At 40.0% G+C, this 26,899-nt stretch overlaps 1 protein-coding gene across 1 annotated transcript in view; it reads right to left on the bottom strand.

Annotated features, from left to right (window-relative positions):
* Positions 1-15,069: 15,069 nt before the first annotated feature.
* The window catches only part of LOC125307080 (transient receptor potential cation channel subfamily M member 1-like), a 193,947-nt gene continuing 182,117 nt past the window's right edge, over positions 15,070-26,899 (bottom strand). The window contains exon 20 of the mRNA XM_048262850.1: positions 15,070-15,258. Coding sequence (XP_048118807.1) covers positions 15,097-15,258 — 162 coding nt within the window. The 3' untranslated portion in view covers positions 15,070-15,096. The remainder of the gene's footprint in view (positions 15,259-26,899) is intronic.

Raw genomic sequence — 26,899 nt, 5'->3', positions numbered from 1 at the left:
GAAAAAAAATGTGGTCGCATGTGCAGTTTTGACCATGTCAGCCAGAGATACCTGTGATTATTCCACTGCTTGGTTGATTTCCCCATTGCCCTGCGTAATTTAGAACGTATATTAACCGTATGTTATTTGCACACCTATGAAGTAGATCCAATTTGTTGGCCGAATCACACTTGTATATTAATTCGCCAAACTCATTGTTACGTTTAAATGAACTGTCACATTGCATCCAAGCTGTAAAATACAGATGTTCAGAACATAGTAACATTGTAGCATATGACGGACGTGGATTTTACACTGTAAACCCGGATTTCATATAAAATCAGATAGTTGATTGAACTTTATGTTTTCAGTTTTAAAGCATCACTAACAAACACAAGTACATTCGACTAATTTGAGTTACAATGCACATTTTATAGTATTGCAATAAAACAAACGGTTTATGCATATTGTTAAGTGGATTGGACATTTTCACCTGGTACGCATGTTGACTCAGACATTTTTTTGCTTTGAATTGCCTTAATAGCTTACAGGTGCCATATGGCATGTAATTTACATAGGGCCTATTTATTATATTTGGGGGATTCTTGCATGTTTTGAAGAAAACATTCATGATCAGAATAAGAAAACAGTGTGCATTAGATCCATTAAACCATGATTTGTGGCTGCAATACAAATGTTTTATTATTGGTATCATCCATGCACTTTAATTACCATTGTAGCATTTGCATTTGAAATGTGTTAGTGACAGTGGTTTATTTTGCAAATAAGACTAAAGACGTCAGATCTACAGTCTGTGGAGTTTCGTTCGTTTTGGCAATGATCCAGCGAATCTGCTGTGTCGCGAACTGCAAATTCCCATTTTTTTCCCACGCCCTCCAGACTTGGGAGGAGGGGCTGCCTGGCATCGAGACGAGAATCTGGTAAGTTAGTTAACATTACTTCGGTGACCAAGTTATGATGAGACGGCTGACAAAACTTCACATTCGTGTGTGTGGCAGTGACAAGGTTTGCCGTGGTTACAAGGGGTTAGTGTTGGTAAGCAGTAGAAAACTTTGTTTTAACCAGACATATCTATAAATCTAGCTAACGTTAGTTCTGCACTGATGAGCTGTGAACTGTCAACGTTCAGTTACTGAACGTTAACTTAGCAAGCTAAATCAACCTGTTGACGTTAGCGCAAAGTTAGCCTAGTTAGCAAATATTTTACCACAAGGTCCGATGTAGTGTTATTTCATTTTTAACGAGTTCCACTAATTCAATCTCAGCGTGTAATGTCGTTGACCAGCTGTTAATTAAGTTAATATTTGTGTCTAATCTTAGATAGCTAAATTATCGCTAGCGGGTCACATGTAGTCGATGGGTTGTGTTTTGAGTAGGGAAACGCGTTTTAACGAATGCAAACATTAAAACATAATTTTTAGATGGTTGTCTTTCAGAATTATGTGGAACTGGTTATTGCTGTGTGACATGTATTGTTGAAAGTCAGTTTTATATGTGATTTTCTATTTTTAATGTTTCAGGTTTGCTATGAGTTCAATACACGGGTTTCCCGTTTACCAACAAAACTAGATGCGCGCGCAGCCGTGAGGCAGACGCTTGGTGGCCGTCCACAACGTTATAAACTTAACCTAAATAGTCGGCTGCTGTAAGCTACAATCGGATTTTTTTGTATACCCCTGTTGTCTCAATGATAATAACATCTCATTTCAGGCTATATTTCAAAGTTTGACGTTCATTTGGATTATTAATATAACATCGTATTTTGTCATTTTTGGCGAAGACATGCATTCCGTTAGGGATATTGAACATATTTAACATTCTCTAACCATCGTGATTTCGAATTGGTGCAGTTTTCAGCACAAAAACTCATTTTATTCTTTTGCTCTTTTGCATTGCTCTATGCTGTTCTATGGTGCTTTCTGCCTCTTGGTTGCGCACGCATGTTTTCGTGACGTTCCATAGAAATCCATGTATAGACTGGTGGGAAAATCTCAGGGAGAATTTCTTGGAAGAACTTGACAATATCTCCCCAAACATGACTGGCCTCTTCAAGAGGAAGACAGGTGCCATCAACGGTTGAATGAGCTTTTACAGCAAACGGAGGTGGGTTATCAGTCTACTTCACCCTGTTTCTTGTTCTCTCCTTTGTCCTTTCTCTTCCTCCATTTACTCTTCTTTCCTCTTGTCCTTTCCGTACTTGAATTCCCATTCTTCACGTCTTTGTGTCGTCCCTGTTTTCATGTTTTTCCGTCTTCTGTGGCTTTGTTTGCTAATTGAATGTGTGTTTGTATTTGTCACTATTACGCACTGTTTCTTTCATCTCTATGTGTCATTAATATCATCTCCTTTGATCCCTGTGATTGTCATTCAGGGAAGTTCTGATGATAAATAACCTGTGTTGTACTCTTTATGTCGACCATCTTCCAGACAACTGAGCCAACTGACATTAGGTGCCTGATTCTTCGTGGACTGCCAGATCGTCTTGGGTGATGATCCTGCTGCCTTCTTTAAGACCTGCTCCGTAAGTAATTTGGTTTCATGTATACATTGCTAATGAACTGTTATTTCAGTACAGCATTAAGTGAATGTTTTTTCTTACCATGAAATTGTCATGAATGTCCTCATATTTCATATGCATTTCTGTCTTCTGTTTTTTCCATTACTTGTGTATGTGACAGTCAACTTGCTTCTGGCTAGTGAGATGCCACCATTTAGAACATTTTTTATATATATATTTGCTGTGGCAGTACGATGAAAGGAAACATTGTGTATGACAGTCACATTGTGAACCTGCATTGTGTATGATTGTCCTCTCCTTTTTTTTGTCTGTTCCATGTTCTCTTAGGACACAACTGACCAAGAGGTATTTAGCCAAACGTCAGTGGCAATCCTTTGCATTGATTCAGAGTATCCTCAGTTGAACCCGTCCAGAGTGGGAATCATTTTTGAAGGAACTGTGGTTATGGATGAGCTGGACAATCTACCTCAAGCCTTCTATCTCCTTTTCGGTCTGATTATCAGTCGGGAGAACTATGCAGCCAAAATTCAAAGGTTGAACTACACAGCCTCGTCTTTCACTTTTCAAACAAATGATGTGTTTGCCCCCCCCCCCCTTACTCTTACATCACTTACCCCCCCCCCCCCTTACACTTACATCTAACATCTTAGTGTACCTAATTTAAACAGCCCCCAAAAAAAAAAAATAAATAAAAATAAACACTATGCCAACAAAAGAACCTCAGATTACTATTAGTATCATTGTAAACAAGTGCATTATGTAAACTTAATTTATTACAGGGCTGATCTTATTTCTAGTTTTTTTTTGTTAAGCTTCTTGAATGTAAAAAAGAAAACATTCTTGTTTACTGTACAGTGGAATGTATACATGATGGATTTTTCTGACAAATAGAAGTGTTTCATAGTGTAGTGAGTGATGTTGTAAATACTATGATGTGAAATGAAACATCAGTGTATTTGTTATTAATGTACATTTTGAATAATCTGATGAATTCTTGACGTGAAATAAAATAGAAATTTAAAATACAATGTGTTTTGCTATGTTTAAAGGTTCAATCAAATAAATATTAATTCTAAAAAACGTAATATAATAATTACATTGTAATTGGGAAAGCAATTCACATAAGAAAGAGATCTTAAGTTCAATGTAATAAATATTAATTCTAAAAACTTAATATAATAAGTACATAGTAATTGGGAAAGCAATTCATATAAGAAAGAGGTCTTAAGTTCAATCTACTATGAATTTTAAGGCAACCAGTTTCCACAAATTTTTTGAGTAAACTCAACTAATCAGGGCTTACAGTGTAGCTAGTTGGATGACATGTAGGCTAAGTAAAATAGTGATGTTTCAAAGCGGGTTCATCAGAGGCCTGCTTGACAACAGGAGAGATGGAACTAACGACTGTCCTTTGGCCATAGCAACCATCCATTTAAAACTACTAACAGCAGTTTGTGCTGCAAGTTGAGAAATTTGTTGATATGTGGCGGAAAGAAGTAGTTTACAAACAATACAGTTTTAGAGATTAAAATGTTTCCATTATAACAGGAAATGAACACAACGCAAGTGGCAACAGTGGAATAAGCGGGATAATGGACTTCATGCCGCTCGACTAGACAAAGTTAATACACTTTTCTCCGCTTCGTGTCGGGCCAATTTACCATCTAGAACGTGCATTAACTTTGTCTAGTCGAAAAGTTGGAGTGTCTTCCATTATCCCTTTCTTATAACACCTAATATTTGCTGTTTCATTTTTATCTAGTACACACACACGCACACACACACACACACACACACACAGTAGACATGTAGGCATCTGCACACAAGCACACGAACGCACACACACATATACACAAACATGTACACGCACGCATGCACAAACACACCCACCCACACACACACACACAAACACACACACACACATGAAAACACACACATGCAGAAAAGCAGGCACACACACACACATACAGACACACACACACACACACCATTACCCCCACTCACAAGCGAAAACACACATACATGCACACACATGCACAAACACATAAAATACACACATGTAGGCAAGCAGACACACACACAAACACACACACACACACACACACACACACACACACACACACACACACACACACAAGACATTGTATTACCTCAGGCCCGCTGCACATCTTTTGAAATTTGATTTGAAATAATCAAATATGTCTAAGTTAATTGGGGGCCAAGCAGAAAAGGTGCGAGGCACCATTAGTGATTCTACGTATTCTTATTATTATAACAAAACTCTCCTTTGCCATTTATCCTTATAGTAAAAAGTTGTGAAATATGCCACATTGATTCGGTACAGTCCTATGATTCATTTCACCAAGTTTTATGTCTACATCTCAAGTGCTCTAGCAGCACCAATGTGTCAAATTTTGCATTACATCTATACGCTTAACCCTCTATACCCCAGTGGAATTCTACAACAATGCCCCAGATTCCTGGGAATTCTAAGAGAAAAGGGCAATTTGAGAAACATTTCAAATAACCAAGAATAACTAAAAATCTACATGTAATGAAAAGTGTCAATTGTAAGTTTCTTTCAGTTTAAAGATTAGAAATGGCTCTTTCAAATGATATATGATCCATTAAGAATTATATATTCATGTTTCCCATAGACGGCCATAGGCCTACTCACTTACAGACTCAAAGTCTTTCACTAACAAAAAGTTATAAATATGGTTCACATATTTCTGTATTAGAATCTGGGAAACAAGATACTACATGAGTACTGATTTAATTGAAATAGACTGGCATATCTTGCACTTATTTGGGATTTAGCTGGACAGTGAGCCTTACAGCTAAAAAATGATGAGGATATGAACTAACGTAGGCCAGAAGCATAGCACATGAAATTGTGACTCATTTGATAAGCATAAGTCATCAAGAACAGGGACTGTTAAACCTGACATGGATTTACGTTTTGTTTTACATGCACATCATGTTATATAATTTATCTAAACTTGATCAGTTGATGATAATGAACCTGTTGCACTCGTTCACTAACCTTCAACATATCCTGTGCTAACATTACGAGTCTCAGACTAACGTTACATCAGTGAAATTTTTGTAATCACAAAGATGACGAGACATTGGCCTACTTGTATACAAATACATTTTCCTGACATCCATAAGCAGAAAACACAACGGTGGTTCCCGCTTTGGTTATTAGCAAAGTCCTTTTAGGCAAGTCCCTCCACTCGGCGGCAATATGACAACGCTTTTTGGGCACTCGTCGGGCATCCATTTCGGCAGAAATGCGCGTGCGCAAGGCTTCACGACACCAATCTTGCTCCAGCGGCGAGATCACAACACATGATTGGCACCATAGACATAATATGATTGGCACGATGTCTTCACAACACACCATATGATTGGCTCAATGTATTCACATGTCGACGTTTTGCCGAGGAAGGGGTGGGATATGTGTAGACAACGGCCATATTGGCGTGACAAACTAGCCCCATGCATTTCTATGGAGTATTTTTTGAGTGCTGTGTCTCCACATTAGAAAGTCTCTGTTATTAGTCAACATAAAAACTAATTTAGAGAGACATACATAAGTAGCAGCTAGTAGTTTGCAATAACTATCTGTAAGTGGGATAACGATAATGTTAGCTTTACTGTACATGAACAAAGTAAAGGCTAAACTCAAAAATACCGGAGAAATGTCAATAGCGACCTAGCCATTTAAGTGTGTCAAAATAGAAGTATGGTGTTTATGTATCCACTAACGCTGTATTATTTCATGTATGAAGGTTATACTGTAGCAGATGTCTCTTTAAGAAGAAGCGGCCGTTACAGGAGAATATAGAACGGCTGTCGAAGGTCGCTACGGGGTATAGAGGGTTAACGTTGAACCGTACTACACATTTTGAACACTGAGGTATATTTGGAATCCTTGGATGAGGCTGAACTGAAAACACCCCATGACGTCAATATCCGCAATGTTGGACCTTATGCCATATTGGATTTCATGAAAAACCTTTCAAAGGTCACAAAATTGCTCAGATTTTCACGAAACTTGGCACAGATGATCTTCAGACCAAGCCGCGCAAAGCGTTTGTCCGTCACAGCCAATTGAAATTGGCAGCAAAGCCGCCAAACAGGAAGTGAACTTCTGTCAGCAAGGTTTTCTCGTATCAAGACCAAACATAGTACATTGGCTCAAGACCCAATAAGAAGGAGGCCATGTGCCGCTATAATCACAGGAAGTAGGCTCATATCTCAACAACGTTGTCACTTATAGAAACCAAACTTGATATATGGACTTTGGACCCCATCCTGAGGACACACAATACATTTGGTGACCTTCAACCACTATGGGGGCACTAGAGATACAGGAAGTTAGCTCATTTCTCAGCAACGCTTTCATGTATCGAAACCAAACTTGATATATGGACTCAGGACCCCATCCTGAGGACGCACAATACATTTGGTGTACTTTGACCACTAGGGGCCCTATAATTAGCAAGTTAATTAGCAAGTCTTTCTCGTATTGACACCAAACTCGGTATGTGGACTCGTGAACACATCCTAAGAAGGGTCGCTATAATCATAGGAAGAAGGCTCATATCTCAGCAATGCATTCAGGTATAGAAACCAAACTTTGTACATGGCCTCAAGACCCAATCCAATCCAGTCCAATGCAATGCAATCCAGTCCAGTCCAATCCATTCCAAGCCAATCTATTATCACAGGAAGTAGGCTCATATCTCAGCAATCCCAATCCAATCCATTGGGTCCAATCCAATCCAATCCAATCTACAACCCCAAAACAGAAAAAGTTGGGACGTTGTGTAAAATGTGCATAAAAACAGAATGTAATAATCTTTTAAACTCATATTTAGTTGCAAAAAGGACACAGACAACATGTCAAATGTTGAAAATGACAAAACTGGGGCCGGTTCCCCGATAACGCTCACTCTTAGCGCGCTAAGAAGACTCAAAAGATATATCTTTCCAAAGTTGTTTATGTTCCTAAGTGTGTTCCCCGAAGTGTCCCTTAGGAAGCTTCTTAACACGCTGCCTCTTACGTTCGATGTTACAAAGGCGCTGTCCCAAGTAAAGGTGCTGAATTAGTTGGCATCGATTTTCTACTTCACGCGAAGGTGCATGACGGCGTTAAGAAAGACAACACGTTCAAACAAATGAAACATTCCTCAAATTATTCCAGTAACATTTATTTTCACATAGTTTAAGTTATCAGTAAAATATAAACTATTAACTAAATTATCAAATTGTCAGTAATATGATCACACGATATGTTGTGACGGGTAGACTAACCAGGTAGGTCTATCCCTCGCTAATCATCCACCCTCCTTATCCCACTTGTGCCGCTTCTTGACATGAGTTTAACGACTTCTAAACATTATGTAATACACTTTTATATTAATGGTAAGGTACCTTACAATTAGAATTGATTGGCAAGCAGCTGCAGTTACTTCTGTTTAATGCGGTATTGATTGCCATTGATTAATGTTTTCAATAAAAAGCAACCTATCTACAATGAACAGAGAGAGAGAGTTAGATACAGTATGGTGGGGAAGCAACGTAAAAAAAGGGCACCAAGCTTCTTGTCAGAGGAACTTGAAGTTTTGCTGGACGAGGTGAGCTTGCACAAGGTGACACTGTTTTCCAGCTTTCGGAATAACTTGTTCAACAGCAACAAAAAAGAGCTATGGAGCGACATGGACTACACGGCTCTGCAGCCAGCGCCATTTTTGATTCAATACAAGGACACGTTGGATCGCTGCCATAGGTCATTACACATTGGTCGCTTACTGGACACCACCATGCTTCCCCATTTATAGACCTTAGCCATTTAGAGGCAAATTCTTTGCCAGCTTTTAATTATCAAAAGTGATTGCCAATTTGAACGCTTTAATGACATTACGAAATAGCCTAGGCTAATTACCACCATATTAGTTCTGATACCAAATAAAGTAAACTTCATAAATAGGCCTGCACCCATTGCGAACATATTTTATTATTAGTCTTAAAATGTCCATAACATAAAATGTCCATTATATAAAATCATCGTTGAACATCATCAACATACTGTACCATAATTTGACTTGTACTGCGCTGATTTCTAAAGACTGCTGCACAGTGGCAGCAACTAGCGTCTTGAGAGCTCAAACAACGCTAAGAGAGAGCTTACGAATGGTCCAGACCAACCTTACGAAAGTGTGACTTACACAAGATATACTTAGCGTACGAACATGTCAGGAATCGTGCCATAACGTTAAGAGAGAGGTTAAGGAATAGGTTAAGAACTACTTAACGATAAGAACGTTTTGGGGAACCAGCCCCTGACTATTTCATGGAAAATATATGTTCATTTTGAATTTGATACCAGGAACATGTTTCAAAAAAAGTTGGGACGGGGATAACAAAATGCTGAAAAGTTAACTGGCAACACAATTGGATATGAAATAGAGCATCCCAGAGAGGCAGGGTCTCTGAAAAGAAAAGATGTAGGGGTATTCATCACTCTGTGTAAACCTGTGTGCACAAATGATCAAACAATGTAATTGTAATGCTTCTTAACATGAAATTGTGAAGTATTTGGGGAGTGCATCATCTACAGGACATAACATTATTAAAACATTCAGAGAATCCAGAGAAATCTTTGCAAGCTCAATAACAAATTGGATGGCTGTGGTCTTTTGGACCTCAGATGGCACTGCATCAACACCAGACCTGTTTCCAGACCTGTCATTGTATGGGCTCAGGACAACCTCGGATAACCATTGTCTATGTGCACAGTTTGATACTCAGTTCAAAAACTCCAGCAAAAATTAACAGGTAAAATTGTACTGAGACATGATACAGGAAATACCACCGTCTCATCTGGGCCAGAGCTTGTTTAAAATGGACTGAGGTAACATGGAAAAAGGTCCTGTGGTTAGTCCAATCAAAGTTTGCCATTCTTTTTGGAAATCATGGAGTCATCTGGGCTAAAGAGGAGAGGGCCCATGCAAGTATCCAACCTATTCAACTTGTTATAGTGCTCAGTTCGAAACCCAACATTTATGATGGTGTGGAGGAGCATTACTGCCTAGCATGGGCATCTTGCACATTTGGCAAAACACAATCAATTTTGAATGATGTATACAGGATTTGAGCAACATATACTGCCATCCAGGCAATGTCTTTTCCAGGGAAAATCTTGAATATTTCAGGAAACTGATTCATCTTCATGCCAAGATGAATTCTGCGCATATTTAAATAGTATTTCTCCATAGAGGAAGAGTCGAGGTGCTAAGATGATCTGTCTGCAGTCCAGATTTGTCAAATTATGTGCATAATGGAATGAAAAACATGACTAAGAATATCCCATAATGTTGAGCAACTGAAATCTTATATCAGGGAGTAATGGGACAACATTCCATTTTCAAAACTGTAGCAAATGGTCTCCTCAGTTCCTAAACATTTACAGAATTTTGTTAAATGAAGAGGTGAAGCAGCACAGTGGTAAACATGCTCCAGTCCCAACTTTTTTTGAAACATGTTGCTGGCATCAAATTCAAAATTAAAATATTTTCCATGAAATAGTCAAAATTTTCAACATTTGATATGTTGTTTATGTCTTTTTTGCTGCTAAATATGGGTTTACGAGACTTGTATTTTAACACATTCTGTTTTTATTTGCATTTTACACAACGTCACAACTTTTTCTGTTTTGGGGTTGTATAATCACAGGAAGTAGGTTAATATCTCAGCAATGCTTTTATGTATAGAAACCAAACTTTGTACTTGGATTCAAGACCCAATCCAATCCAATCCAATCCCATCTAATCCAATCCAGTCCAGTCCAGTCCAGTCCAAACCAATCCAATCCAATCCAATCCACTCCCAACTCCTGCTTAACTGCTTGGCCCCCTCATTGCCGCTTGCAGCTATATTTCATAAAGTAACTTTCTTTACATTCATTTGATTCCCAAACAAGATACACTGCTAATAATTGTTTTACGTTGTTAATATTGACCTCTGGAAAGTTCTGAAATGCAAAATAATAAAACTGTATTCATGTGATAAAATATGTGATTAATTGTGATTAACTATAGACATTCAGCGATTAATCGGGATTAAGAAAAAAATAATTGTTTGACAGCCCTACTTAAAAGACTACAGTCTTTTACAGTTTTTGCCCATTGCTTGAACACTATAGACACATGCTTACATCAAAGTAACACAACTTGAAGCTTTTGTTACTATACCTTACCTTATACTATACCGGCAACCAGGCTTGGAATTTCACCATTCTGGGGGCAAGGCCACTTGGCCTTCAGTTGGGCATATTTGGTGGGGGGCACAAAGGCCACATGTCAGGGCACCAAGGCCAAAGGTAACTATACAGTAGCATATAAAAATGATCAAAGTTGTGTTTAGCCTATTCACTGCATGTTTAGCCTATTCACCTGCCTCACTGTATGAAACATTACAAAAACATGAAACATGACATTACATAGAACTGTAAATCATCTGATCATCTAATAGTTACAGATATCTAGGCTATATATAACATTTATTTTATATTTGGCCTGCTATGAAATCATGTATTGAACAATTTAAGCACAGCTCAGCTTTAAAGAAGCCCTATGCAGGTCTGGTTATTTCTTCGCTGTTTCTGGGTTTTCGCCGGATTTGGGCTCGCATTTTTCACAACATAGCTCCCCCTGCAGCTTCGGTAGCAAGTGACTGCTACGCTAAACCCCCACTAGCTAGCAAGCCAGCCATCAAGAAACCAAGCTAAACACATACAGGGCTCACAATAAAACAGTCGAGCAAACACAATGCTCAAGAGACTATCAAACTACATTACAAAAACGAAGTTCACCCAAGGGTAGGCTACCTACAATTTCAACAGCAACAAAGCCAAGTCGGTGTCCGTTTTGCAGTCTTCTTAGAAACTACAATCTGACTACATTTTCGGGGAGCGATTGGATACTTCAGCTGAGTTACATCCGGATTTACCCGGTCCGGGTTCAGAAAGTTGCATATTTGTTTTTTCCGTGGAGAAGCGATAGAGGGAGACGAAGCACCCACCAAACAATCCAGAAAGTGTTGTAGAACCATCAGAACGACTCTCAACCTGCATAATTAAGGTCATTTTGGCTAAAATTGTTGCATAGGGCTTCTTTAAGAAACTCAAATAGCCTAGATGCATGCTTAGCATTTTGTGATCATTAAGGCTACTTTCACAAACTCTTAGTCAGCTGTCCTCTGATTTACCAATATCTAGGCGATATTTGTAACAATTATTTTGTATTTGGCCCATTATGAAATCATGTGGAACAATTTAAACACATTGTAAAAATTAAAGCCCAAATTTGGAGACATCCATGCATGTCGAAATTGACTGCAAAATCAAAATTGGATTACTCTGGAACGGCTAAGGGGACTGCTTTACACCCTTACTTGTGTTCGATAAGGTCTGCTGTTTATTCTGATATATGGTTTGTCATGTCTTAAAAGAAGGGTTCGTGAAGTATTCCACCGAGATGAATGGGTAGGGAGATCATGGACGCAAAACCTTCAGTAGAATGTATGATTAAATTGAATTATATTATTTACTTTTCTGGGAGGAGAAGAGAGGGAAATGATAGGTGAAGGTCCCTCTTACATGTGACACTCACTTTATCAGAAGGTAGCCTACAATCTCTGGAGCCTATGACCCTGCAAATTATAAATGCAACATTCGCTACTCTGGAGAAGCAGAACATTCTTAATAACAGATTAAGCAGGGTCCTGTATAAATGTCCAAAGCCAATTTTTTATTTTTTTATTTTATTAAAAGGTTCTCTAAAAATTAGAATATTGTGGAAAAGTGTATTGGTTCAAGTTATAAACAAAGCATGTTATAAGCTGAACAACGTCATTATTGGCCAAATGGGGCTCGGCAGAATTTTGGGGTGCCAAACATTTCTAGCGACGCCCTGACCTCGGTATTTGAAAAATCCTGGCTACGGCCTTGGTTGTGTCTGGTGTGCTTGTGTGTAAAGTTTTGACACAATGAGCCGTGTTTTGCAAAAAGTGTTCCAGCAACCCATGCACGCTACCACCGAAGTGTATGGCCTTGTCGAGGGTTTGAAAGTAGTGATTTAATTTGATGTGGCTCCATGCTCCATAGCTACAGGCCATAAAACATTTAATTGCTAAGGTAATCAACAGTCTCAAAACTCCTCCCATAAACGTAATTTCACTCCCAAACAAGTTTGAACTTGTTATAGTGGATGGAATCCACTATCTTGAAATCTCCTGGCTTCTTCTTAATATAACCTTTTCTTTTTACCTTTTCAAGAATGAATACGACTCCAACCCCTTAACGTACAGACATGTTGAAATAACCGTTGTGTAGGTCTGGAGTGGGGCAAGAGAGTTATTATTTCAGACTTCATCTGGTGCTCCCTAAAACTACACATCCTGTTTAAGTGTCAAAATAAAAGTCACAGCCATATCTCATGCTTTGCGCATTATATCTCCAGAACGGCTTGACGCATATGCTTGAAATTTGGTACAAGTGTTTGTATGGACTCAAAGATGAAGTGAGTTGATGTTGGAGGTCAAAGGTCAAGTCCATGAATACTCTGAGCGCGATATCTCAAGAATGCCTTGACATACATGCCTGAAATTTGGTATGAGTGTTTGTATGGACTCAAAGATGAAGTGAATTGATGTTGGAGGTCAAAGGTCAATGTCAAGTTCAAAACACCTTGAGTGTTATATCTCAAGAACACCTTGACACACAAGGTTTTTTGGTACAAGGGTTTGTATGAACCAAAAGATTGAAAGAAGTGATTCAATGTTTTTTTTTTTCAGGAATCTCCTACCAACATTAAGCCAGCAGCTTTCCATCCACTACTGTAATTCCTCTGGCATTACATTTCTAGTTATCATTAATAAATAGACCCCAGGATGTTTTACTGTAACTCTGAATCTTACATGTACCTTTACCTGTACCTGTACTTTTAAAGGTGCCATGTGTAATGTCCGCCAAAAATCAATTCATACTCCACATTCCATAAAAGATGGGGGCAGTATACCTCCAGAAAGTGAGTTGGTCTACCCTAGAGTAACAACCGAGACATGTGTATTGCAGTTTGGCTGGCGGTTATGTTGCCCACATACTGCCTCCCATGGCGGAAACTGGTATTATGACACCTGTCGGGCTGTGGCTAGTAATTTAGCATGCTAATTCAGGTTGATATCTCTGCAGCACTATACCTTGTCATTTTTTTTAATGACATCATCGCCCTTATTTCTTCTCATTCTTTTGATGTGTGTAGCTCATTTTTTTGATATTTTTACCTCAATTCTTACACATGGCACCTTTAAGTATAAGTTAAATTGGACTTGGGCAGAAACAAGATAAGGGCTATTTTGCAGCTGAGGGGTTTAGAAACAAGTCAGATCTCAATAACGGCAAATAAGCTAATTTCCATGTTACTTTCAGGTGAGTATGCCCATTCCCATAAGCGTGATCACCCCCAATTTTTAAACTCTACCCAATCCACATTCCTCAAAAGGAATGTTATATGTTCATAAGCTGGAGTCTGCTAACTCACCAGGTTGCTTTTCAGCTTCAGTATCAATTCAATAAAGTTAAATTACTACTGACCATTTATCTGACTTATCCTTAAGAACTGTGGGGGCCTCTTATTTTGTGTGACTGGGTCCAGATTAGACTGAATTGGAGTGCTATGCCCTGGTCTTTTAACCAGCATTTGTGGATGGAGCATCAAACTGAGAAATTTTCCGGAGCCCAATGGTTTTATTTACAGACACAGTCCTGTTTTTAATGCAGTGCCATCTGAGGCACGGGAGATCACAGCCATCCAATTTTGTTTTTCAGCACTGTACCTTGTTTACAAAGACTTCTCTGGATTCTCTCTCTCGATATTAAAACATTATTAAAACATCTCTCTCTAATGATATTAAAACATTTGTGGTGGTGGTAGTTTAATAGCTAAGAAAAAGTTGTGGGTTCAATTCCAGGCTTCTACCGTTGTGCCTTTTAGCAAGGCTCTGGGGACAATGGCCCTTGTAAAATAGATGACATAATAAGTCACTTTGGATAAAAGTGTCTTCTAAATGAATGAATGTAATGTAAATGAATATTATACACTATAGATCAGGGGTGGGCAATCTTTTTGGCTCAAGGGCCACATTGGGTTTTGAAAATGGGCCGGCTGTGCCCTCTCACAGTTTATCAATGGCCAGTAGTGGGAACTACTGTTGCCTTCATGATTTCCTTCTAAACGTTTCTTATAAGAAAGAGATTTCAATTATCAACAATGACAAGCCAGCTGGAATCTGCCTCTCTCTCTCTCCCTCTCATGCGCGTTCAAACGGGTTTCCAATTAAATGGAGTAACATAACGTTAGATCTGCTGCAATGGAGATTACAAAGAGTATCATCTTAATTGAGAGAAATAAATACATTGCATTTATATGCAAGTTATTATTTTGATCTTTTTATTGACTGTTCACATGCTATGTCTGACTATTAATGTATTGACAATGTAGATCCATTCAAATTGCACATTTAATGCCATGGAAGCAAACCTGGCGAAGTTTTTCAAGTCCCAGAGTGATAATATAGGCGATAACAATCAGTTCTTGCAGTGAAGGCCAGCGCTCCATCTTCACTAGGATGATGTAGTTGTACAGCATGAGGTACACAAGATAAGCAGTCTACAATAGAAACACAAAATATCAGGTGAGACATATTTAAAAGACACTCTGCAGCACCCCTAACTAAGTGATGAATGAAATAGCAAATATGAATATTGTATATGGATTATTCATGTTTTTCTTTTGCGTTAATGTTCACCTTTTTCATTAACATTATTAGTAGGATTGATATGAAACAAAAAATGAAATGGAACAACACAGATAACTACAAATGCAATTCCAAGGAATTACCAATGCATGAAAATGCAAAAATTGTGATGTAAAATATCATGTATATTTTAAAACAGATAAGGTAGGGAGATACAGTGCAACTGGAAACTTTTCAAACCCTTTCAAGCTTTCAGACCCTTTCAAGTTTTTCACATTTTGCTATGTTTCAGTCATCTTTGAATGCATTCAATTCATTTTTTCTCATCAATCTACACACAATACTCCACAAAAAGCAGGTGATTGAAGTGTTTTGTAAATTTATAAAAATAAAAGACATTATTAGGAGAGACACACATCTGTGTATGTAAGGTCTTACAGTTGAGGGTGTATGTCAGAGTGAAAACCAAGCCACGGTCAAGAAAATTGTCCGTAGACCTACAAGACAGGGTTGTGTCAAGACACAGATCTAGGGTATAAGAACATTTCTGCAGCATTGAAAGTGCCCAAGAGCACAGTAGCCTCCATAATGGTTATGGTTATGGTTTTGGCAGACGGCTTTGTCCAAAGCGACACAAAAATACAAAACAACTTAATATTTAAAATTGAACAGGGAACAGATTAAAATGTTGGTCAAATATAATAGGGAGAATAGTAATAATAAACAACAATATCAATTCAATCAATAGCCTAATAAAAATAAGCAATGAAAATGAGGGGAAAGGCAATAATAAAACAATAATGTCCATTCAATCAATAATATAAAAACAATGACAATGGTAAGACTACATTAAGGAGAATATCAATAATAAACAATAATGTCAAATTAATTAACAGCCTAATGAAAATAAAACAATATTATACAAACCATAACACATAAGCGCTTAAACAACTAAGTACATGTTGAATAGGAATGTCTTTAGACCCCTCTTAAACGACCCAAACCTACCACAGGAACGGAGAGCACTGGGCAACTCATTCCACCAACATGAAACCACTGAGGAATAGAGTCTGGAATTAGATCTAGTTTTTATGACTGGTCGACATAACAGACGCTCAGCATAATTCTCAAATGGAAAATGTTTGGAACAACCAACAGTCTTCCTAGATCTGGCCACTGAGCTAAATTGAGTAATCCGGGATGGGTGGCCTTGGTCAGACAGGTAACCAAGGACCCAATGGTCACTATGAATGAGATCCAGAGTTCCTTTGTGAAGGTGAGAAAAGCGTACAGAAGGACTACTACCAGTGCAGCTCAGGGCCTGGTTTCTTCCACACTCATTATGGGGAATTGTAGCCAGATAGTTCAATCTTTGTTTCATCAGACCAGAGGATTTACTTCTCATGGTCTAAGAGTCCTTCAGGTGCTATTACTACACAACTCTCATCACCACCCTGATAGGCACAGGAAAACAGATCGTCATCTCTGGGCCTCTACCTATCTACAGAAAGGGCGCTGCGAGATGGTCCAGACTGTTCAATCTCCACACCTGGCTGAAATGCTACTGCGCTTCCCTAAGCATATGTCAACAACTTTGACTTGTTCTGGGAGAGGCACAGCCTACTGAAGCATGATGGTCTTCACCCAAACCAACATGGAGCCAGGCTGCTCTCGAACAACATAACGACCACACTGAGGGGCATTGACATTCTTTAGAAAATATCACAGATTCATACCCCCAGGTATCGATTCAAATGGCATTGCACATGTGGATGGATCTGAAATTTTTTTGTGCAGGGTAACATATAGCACTACTACTACCATAGATCAAGTTACTTCATGTAATAGCATGACAGCTATATAATAGCTTATACTTCTATTCCAACGTTGATTTCTGCCCAATGAATAGTAGGGTGGTCCTTATTTTTAAAGTCTCCAATTGTCATGCTCTTAACCCTTCAAATTGTTCCTTTATATAAGAAAATACAGCATGCCAATTTCTATGGCAATAACATAATAATTACTGGTAGCTCAATAGCTTTAAACTTTGAGGTGATTTTTTGTTTGATGATTTTCATAAAAACAGATCATTTGAATTGGTGTTGTAACTGGCTAGTAAAATTCCAAAATAATCTCCATAAAAGCATCTAATGCACCATATATTCCTAAATATGTATTTTAGATACATATTTTAGATACATATCTCAGTTTACTTATTGTAGAAAATAAATCCAAATTAATCCACCCATGACCCGGTTTAGCAGATTTACCTTTCCTGGTGGAATCAATACATATTTCTATTGATGATCACCTTGGTTATTGTTTGGGTTTAGAGCACATTTTCTTGGTCTTCATTAAAACATTCAAACAATTGTATCCACGGAACCCCAAATATGTGCCACAAAACTGTATGAGGAAAAGGCATCTTCACCATTCCTTGCTCAGCTTTGCTTGCAGTTGTGTTGTGTACTAAGAGTGTTTATTTGATTGGTTCCACCATACCAGAATTAGTTGGATCAAATCTGCCATCTATTAGAATGGAAGATCACGGACGGATCTATCCAGACTGCAAAAAGTCAACACTGGCTGCTGAGCATCAGAAATGAGGGATTGTTGAAAACTTTGTGCTTTTTTTAGATTGTTGTCATGTCAGTGTTGCTCTGATTTCAATAAAATGTAGTTCATTTGCAGCAACTTTTAATATTACTTCCATATCACAATAACACAGCACAGCTTAACATAGGCAATCTTCCACCATCTTCATTACCTCTAAATATATTTTTTTTGTCAAAATGTTAGCATATTTCTAATTTTGAAGTTAAAAGGAACAGTTTAAGAGGTTGACACTAACATTTTGCAAAAAAAAAAAAATTGCATATGATAAGGACCACCCTAATGTATAGTGAAAAGAAAAGGAAATTTTATAACCAAAACTAATATTCTTTCCATACCTCAGCATATTCCTCTAATGCCAGACGCATTTTCAGCTGACATGGGTCTACTAAATATAGGCACTCTCACTACTAAAACCTTTGCAACCAATGATTTTATCAGTGTTGTTAAAACCTGGCTAACTTCAGACAGCGCAGCTGCTCTTGTTGAAACTTTGGCGATTACTCTTCCTTTGAGTATATCACCCTCACTCTGAAGGCTGACCCAGCTATACTCCTACTGACCTTATACCGGCCTCCTAAAATTAAGGACTGGCTTCCTCGACCAGTTTTCTGAACTTATGTCCTCATCATCACTAGCTATGATCAGATAATTGCAAATGGTGATTTCAATATCCATGTCAACTAGATGTACCGCATAGCGGTACAAAATATGACCGCCGCTCAGTCCTGTACATCCGTTCCGCGAAAAAAAATCACACTTCAATTTGTCTCCATATTTTACTCCATCCCCCACTCTTGAAACTTTTGTGTATGCTTGTTTGGCATGCCTGAGTGTGTGTGTCTTGCTGCACAGAAAGTAGCCTACTGGTGCTGAAAAGGTGAATAGATTGTAGAATAGCCAAAGAAGATGTAGCATTGTTATAAAACCTTTAAAATCTCTAAACAATCACAAGTAGGGCAGTTAATCACAGTTCATCCATTGCAACTGGATTGATGAAAGGTCACTTACACCTGTAGGCTACATTGTATTTGGGAAAAGCAAAAGGTATCAGCATAATGTTATTTATTTATTTATTTATTTTTGTGTATTTATAAACAAAAACATCTCTGTCAGTTCCATGCCGTTTTCAACAGCTATCAAAAACAAAGGTCATTTTGGATGGATGGATTTTTTTTGTGAATGTTTCTTCTTCTACATAAGATTTTAGTCATCTTTAGTTCATGTAATACTTTATTGTCAATGCACAAATTAAGTAAAAGTAGTCTGAAACGTTATTGTTAATGCACAAATTAAGTAACAGTAGCCTAGTCTGAAACGAAAATGCTGTTTTACATCTAACCAGTGGTGCAAATAACTGACATGTCCAAATGGGCCTTGATGAAATGCGCCGCTAGACTGTTCATACACATTTTAACGGGCCAAAGTTGAAGAGCTTTTGTCCGTTATTGTTCGTGCAAATATAGGCTGATTCATGTTCCCTTGCATTGTGTAACTGAGGTCCATGGCTAGTCTGGCTTTCATCAGACCAAGCTCAATATTTTAAGAAATCAAAAATAAATAGCGGGCAGATCAGGCTGGGTTCACCCAGCCTAGTCCATAGGCACCCGATATTGTTTAATTTTCCGATTGAGATATACACGCTCTGGCTATTCTAAATGCAAAAATGCATCAGGGAGTTATGACAAAACGGTAACTAACAAACTAGATCCTAATAGAAAGCTGTTAGCTTCCCTAAGCTACAGGTAGGATTATAAGGTAGGCCTATTTACAACATAAATTGTCAATAGGCTATGCTGGCTGGCTTACACAAATAAAATCTCCTTTGAAACCAATGGCTTACCTTAACAGTATCAAGCGGACTTAAACTGCCATATCGTGGCTTAAAAATTGTAATAACATTCAAGCAGCTCCACGAGTCAAGGAAAGCGCGAATGAAGTAGCCACTTCTAGATGGGACCCACTACACAGTAGCTTAAGGTGTGTTGCTAAAGCAGCCATAATGAAATGAAGGTGTCATTGTTTGGATACTTCACACACACGTGCTTTTTAATTTCACAAGACTACAACTACCAAGCTGTAATCAAAGCACATCGATTCCCCTCACACCATGCACGACTTAAAACAAAAAAAAAAATAAACAGGCGCCTCAGTCTCACGCATGTATAGGCAAAACTGTATCAGACCGGTGTAACGTTGGTAAATCTTCCATTGCACAGAATGATTTTGTAGCACGTGCAATAAATGACAGTCGAAAGATCTGGTGGTGGTCCCCAGGGACGAAATGAAATTTTTCCGTAAAAGTCTGGTGGGGCTACATACCCACCAAATGTACCCCGGTCGTTCGGTGTCCCGGGTATCAATGACCAAAAATTCAGGGAGTAGATGACGGGAAAAATTCTTGAATTATGTGCATGTGTCGGTACAAATTTATGTTTATGTGTGTGGGTGTGTGTGTGTGTGTGTGTGTATGTGCGTGCTTGTGTGTTTGCTCATGATGTGTGTTTTGTGCATGTGCATGCATGCGCACATATGTCTACTGTGTGAGTATGTGTCATACGATGATTACTGTAAATGTATGTGTGTGCGTGTGTATCTGTTTATGCACATGTGTGCACATGGAATGGGTTAACATGACCCCTGGAGGCAAACATACGGAAAAAAAATTGGTCATCCTAGGCCCTACAGTTCTCAAGATATTCACAGAGAACTGTGTCTGCCCTACCCTCCTTTCGGGGGTCCAGTCCAGCGGGGGCTACAGATCAAAACGAAGAATGACGGTTCCATGCTATCCATGTGGGGTACATGCCCACCAAGTTTTGTGTACCCGGTCTTTCAGTGTCCCGAATCCTTTGTTGGTGTACGCCACTAAATGTACACATAAATTATTTTATTGTAAGGCCCCCATGAACGAAAGTACACAAAACTTGGCATGCATTCGGAGGGTGTCATAATGATGCTATACTTTTAATTTCGTGCAGTTTTGACCTTGTCAGCCAGAGATATTGTGATGAAAACACCTAATTTTTTTGCTTTTTTATTTTTAACTAGGTGGCGCTATACATGAAATAAGTGGTAATGGGATGGGTTGACATGCCCCTTAAGACCAACATACATAAAAAAGGTGGACCTCCTAGGCCCCACGGTTATCGAGATATTCACAGAAAACTGTCTCCGCCACCTACAGGCCAGTTGGTGTATAGTAACATAAATTAATTTATTGTGTGGCCCCCCATGAACGGAATTCCACAAAAACTTGGCGTGCATACAGAGGGTGTCATAATGATCCTACAATTCCAATTTCGTGCAGTTTTGACTATGTTAGGTCACAGATACCTTCAATTACAACACCTCATTTTTTACTTTTTGTGTTTAACTAGGTGGCGCTATACATGAAATGAGTGGTTATGGAATGGGTTGACATGGCCCCTTGAGATCAACATACAAAAAAAATGGTCCTCCTAAACCCTACGGTTTTCGAGATATTCACAGAAAACTGTGTCTGCCCTACCCTCCTTCGGGGTCCAGTCCAGCTGGGGCTACAGATCAAAACGAAAAACGATGGTTCCATGCTATCCATGTGGAGTTACATGCCCACCAAGTTTTCGTGTACCCCGGTCTTTCAGTGTCCCGGGAATCATTGACGGAAATTTGGGAATGCGAAAAAGAAAAAAAAAAAAAAAAAAAGAAAAAAAAAATATGACTAAACCTATATGACCGCCGCTTCGCTGCGCGGCGGTCATAATAAGACGACTGATGCTAAAGACAGTAAGTTCCTTAATTTTTTTGGACAGTTTAGAGCTAAAGCAGCATGTTATTGGGTCCACCCACAACCTTGGCAACACCCTCGATCTAGTAATTTCTAGAGGGATAGAAGTCACCAGAGGTGGGACCAAGTCACTGTTTGGCAAGTCACAAGAAAGTCCCAAGTCTTAGCAGTCAAGTCCAAGTCAAGTCACAAGTAAATACAGAGAAGGGCAAGTCAAGTCCTGAACAAGTCATCAGGTACTCTTCACTTAATAATGCCATTATTAGACTATCGATCATAATTTTAACACATCAATCTAATCTACAGTATTTTTTTATAAATACAGATTAAAATAAGATAGATAGATAGATAGATACTTTATTGATCCCCAAGGGGAAATTCAGGAAAGCTGAATAGCTTAAACGGATAGCTACATGACACTCAGCACAGCAGCAAATATATATTGTTTTTCCAAATTGGGGCGTCCACTGTAAGGATGAGTAATAATTTGACTGATGGCATTTCACTGTGCTAGGCCACAGATTTGCCTGCTAAATGGTGACGAGAAGAATCGTCACATAGGCTACATTAGTAAATTGCTGCGGTTAAATATTTTACGTTTTTATTAGGGCTGTCAAACGATTTAAAAAAAACGAATTAATCTCATATTTTGAAATGAGTTAATCTAGATTAATTGCGATTAAAAAGTACATTTTCTCCCTAAAGACTAAGCTTCTTATATGGCATATTAAATACAGCATAAATCACAAAATTACTGAGTAACCACAAAGGTAAAAATAAAACACTTCTATATTATTTAAATGATAATAATGACACAGTAATTTTGTTTTAAAGTATTCATTTCTTAAATAGTACACATTGTGATGCTGTTTAACTCATTTGTAAATGGTGCACTGTCACTTCAAGCCCATTGTGTGCCACTGTCCACACATTCTCCCAATGATCTTTTTTACCAGCTCCATTCAAATATAGCTATGGCTAGTCCACAAACTAACATTGTTTGTGCCACATGTATAGCACAATATTAACAATGATAAGCATAATATTAAGTTGGCACAAACAGCTTTCATTCCTTTAGAAATAAAAGCATGTAATGACATGATGCTTGCTAGACATTTTCTGTTTGCAATTAAAAGTGAATTATGAGCCTGGTAGCCAGTAGCCACCTAGCTACGTGGAATGCGTTTCAATCGGCATAATATCATGTGCTTCATGTAAACGAATTATTGAAGACTTCAAGACTCACCAGTTCCGTTACACAAAGGCAAAGACAACTCTTCATATTCTTGTCCATTTTCCAAATCACAGTGAGTGCAGCCTATGTCAAAGTGCCCTGGCTGGCTCTCACAGTTTAACAGTAGTGAGAACCAGATAAATCCGCAATTTCCTCTAATCTCGTCTTTATTTCCTTCATGATTTCCCTTTATACGTTTCTTATATTTAAAAGGAGATATCAATCATCATCAACAATGACAAGCCAGCTGGAACCTGCCACTTGTTTTCTCTCCCTTTCGTGCGCACTGAGACGCGTTCTCAATTAAATGGAGTAGGCTAGCATACGTTTAAGTTGGATCTTAATTGAGGACCCGAAAAGTATCATCTTTATGTAACATGCTGTTGGTGCATTTTGTCTCTTGGTGCCCTACACACAGTGCGTGATTCGTGTGGTAGTAACAGCAGCACTCATCACTGTGCTCTGCCTGTTTGTGTCCACTATGTGTTTTGTTTTTTTCAGCGCGGAAGTGAAAGCATCTCTGGGGTGACTGGTCCACGATCAGGGAATGTATTTTTTGACTCGAGTCAAGTTATTACAAGTCAAAGAGGCAAAGTCCGAGTCAAGTCTCGAGTGAATAGTATTCAAGTCCAAGTCGAGTCGCAAGTCATTCCGAATTTTATCAAGTCGAGTCTGAAGTCATTAAAATCATGACTCGAGTCTGACTCGAGTCCAAGTCATGTGACTCGAGTCCACATGTCTGGAAGTCACTGACTTATCGGTAGACAATATCAATATGTCTGATCATTGTTGGGTATCTTTTAATGTCATACTAAATGCCTTAAAAATGCATCCTGAAACTACAATTAAATCACGGTTCCAGGACTCTTCCCTTCCACTGTCTGTAGACACCCTTCTACCTATCTGCGAGACCTAATGACAACAACGCCATGTCACTGCCTTGGCTCACTTTCTATATGAACATCCGGGTGAACAAGCCACTTCCTCTTTTCCTGGAACACCTCAGCTCGTTCCGAGCAACAAGAGATGGTGACGTCGTCGGTCTCATAGATCCATAGCTATGGACATAACTTACGATCTATTTCGACCTCCCTCAGACCGATGACTCATGCCATCAGGGTTGCGAGGAATAAAATGCTTTGTGCCTTTACATCCCCTGTGCAGCAGAAAGCACCACTGAGCTTAGTGGAGCAGAAGCTGCCACATTAACCCTATAAAATCAGGCAAATGTGCAGGGTGTGCTCCATGAAGCAGCTGCACAGATCTCCGCTACACCCTCAGAGCAGCCCACGAGGTAGCCATACTTCTTGTAGAGTGTGCCACCAAGTTACCAGGAGCGGAAAGATTCAGACTGCATAGGCCTGGGAAATGGTGTCACCCAGAGTCCATCAACTGGCTGATGGAAGAAAGAGATAGCTGCTGCACCGCACATGTGGCTGGGACTAACTGTTTATCACCAGTTTGAGAACACTCTCCATTGGCACTCTTTATGGTTTGCATAACTGCCTCATCTAACTCCTGAGGGAGGGGCTGAGCAGCGGCCATGCCCACAGACTGGCGTGGTCCCCCAATGAAAACCACATGTCGCAGTGAGTCGTCTCTGATGACGCAAACAGGTCGGCCTGGGCTCTGCCGAACCGAGACCACAGCTGAGATACCACATCTGGATCCAGTCTCCACTTGCCCAGGAGGGGGCCTGTCCTGGACGGGAGGTCTGCTGCTCGATTCTGCACTCCTGGAATATACACTGCTCTCAGGGATGCTAGATGGACAAAGGCCCACATCAGCAGCTCCCTGGCTACCTGGAGGCAGCGAAGGGAAGAAGTTCCACCAGGGCCAGATGGACCACCTTCAGCTCTAGCACATTTATATGCTCGCCCCTTCCAAGAGGGGTTTCAAACATCCCGTACTGACCATCCTGCGTGATGGGATGTGCCCTAGTGGGACTTCCCGAGTTAACAGAGCCTTGTCTTTCCATGGATGCAGTGCGCAAAGGAATGTCCGTGACCCTGATTTTCACAAGCCTGTCTCGACCTGGATGAAGGCCGAACGCACTCAGCCATCTCCTGAGGAGACCCAATGGAACCACCACTGTTGCTGCAGATATGGTTCCTAGCAACCTCTGAATCTGGGTCATCCTGAGTCTTCTGCCAAGACGGAACTGACTTCCAAGAGTTAAAAGCTTCAACACCCTCTGAGGGGTGAGCGAGTCGTACATTGCAACTGAATTAAGATGCAACCCCACAAATGTTGTATCCTGTGTGGGAATGAGGTTGCTCTTTTCCAGGTGCACCCTGAACCCCAGGTTCTACACATGTATGCTGAATGACCCTCTGTGTGTCTCACATGACTTGGCTGTGATCTGGGGCACAGATCAGCCAGTCGTAGAGCAGGAGCTTCAAGCCCACTGCTTGAAGGGGGGACAAGGCTACAGCCACCACCCTTGTAAAAACTCTGGGCGAGAGAGACATGTGGAATGGGAGCACCTTGAACTGGTAGGCCTGTTCCTGGAATGCAAACGGCCTGTGGTCTAAACAGATGGGGACGGGGCTTCCACTGGAACGCTCAGACCAACAAGCTTGGCTGCAGAAAGGACCATTGACAAGACATCTGCAGCAGAGAACTCACTTTCTCCTGGGTCCACCTGAGCAGAGCCTGCTTGAGACAATGACGATGTGTGCCCCTCCTGCTCAGATGGCTTGTTAGAGTCAAGCAGGGAGTCCTGCACGTACAAGGACAAAACATCCCCTTGCTTTACACTCTCCCCCTGATATGAGTGCAAATCATCTCGGGAGGACCCGCTTGGTGCATTGGAACCACTGCCTGTAGGCAGGTGCCGTGCCTCCATCATACCTAGTCTCTCTGAGAGACCCTTTATAGCAGCTAAAATCTCACAATGCGATTTCTCTTGGGGTACACTGGCCCCTTCCCGTCGCCTCTTAGAGGCAGACGCCACAAAGCTGGCTGTGTGCTCCAGCACCCTGTCTGCCATCCCTGACTACGGGCAGCGGAGGAGGAGCTCCTGAACATTCAGACTGCTCCAACCTCTCTGCCCTACATGCATGCTCCCCCAAAGGAAGATCCAGCACAGCCATGCAAGGGTTCTCCAAATCTTCTCTCATGTCTGTCATCCCCTAAGCAGGTGGGGCATTCTCTAAGGCCATCACAAGGGTCCATAGACGCACCCCTGAGGGACACGTTACCCTCTCCCCCCAGAACAGAAAATACGCTAACCACAGGCTATGCTATGCCCTAGGGAAGTACAAAATCCTTCACCCACTGTGTTTAGGAAAGTAAACAGAGAAGACTTATGGCTATTACGGACGGGGGCTGGCCCAAGGCTTTTCCCCAGTCTTAAACACCGGTGCGTGGCCTCCATAAGGAGCTGTAATATCGGGGACATTAGCTAACAATGCTAGAAACTTCTAAACAGTGCTTAGCAACAACACCGCAAGCATACATCAAATTAATTACAAGGACATTTAAACAAGTCATAACATTGTATTTTGCAAAGTTGTTATATATGTAGATCATTTTTCTTCACAAAAATAAGCAGTCACTTATGTTGCTAGGCAACCCTAAACAAATGATACCGGTCTATTTTTAAAATTCTCCAGTTTTATTGTTGCGTTGTATTCCATTCCAAAAGACCTCAGTTCTGCCCCGATTTGGCTCTGGCCTACTCCAAGGCCGACCTGAGGCCGTCTGGGCCACGGCCCTGGTCCGGCCTCAATCATGGAAATATAAAAAAGTCAGAGGCTTTACCCCAGACACCGCGGTTTTACCCCATAGTGGAAAAGCGCCATTACTGTCCGCCAACACATTGCTTAAACAGGGAAACGTTAAGGCCAGTAGGCCAGTGACAAAACAAGCTGAAATCCACCACTCGCGAACATGCTTTACAGGCCAGCAAACTGAGAGACTTACCGTGCACAAA

Source organism: Alosa alosa, chromosome 14 (genome assembly GCF_017589495.1).
Source record: "Alosa alosa isolate M-15738 ecotype Scorff River chromosome 14, AALO_Geno_1.1, whole genome shotgun sequence".
Lineage (NCBI taxonomy): Eukaryota > Metazoa > Chordata > Actinopteri > Clupeiformes > Clupeidae > Alosa > Alosa alosa.
This window is presented reverse-complemented; position numbering and strand designations above follow the sequence as displayed.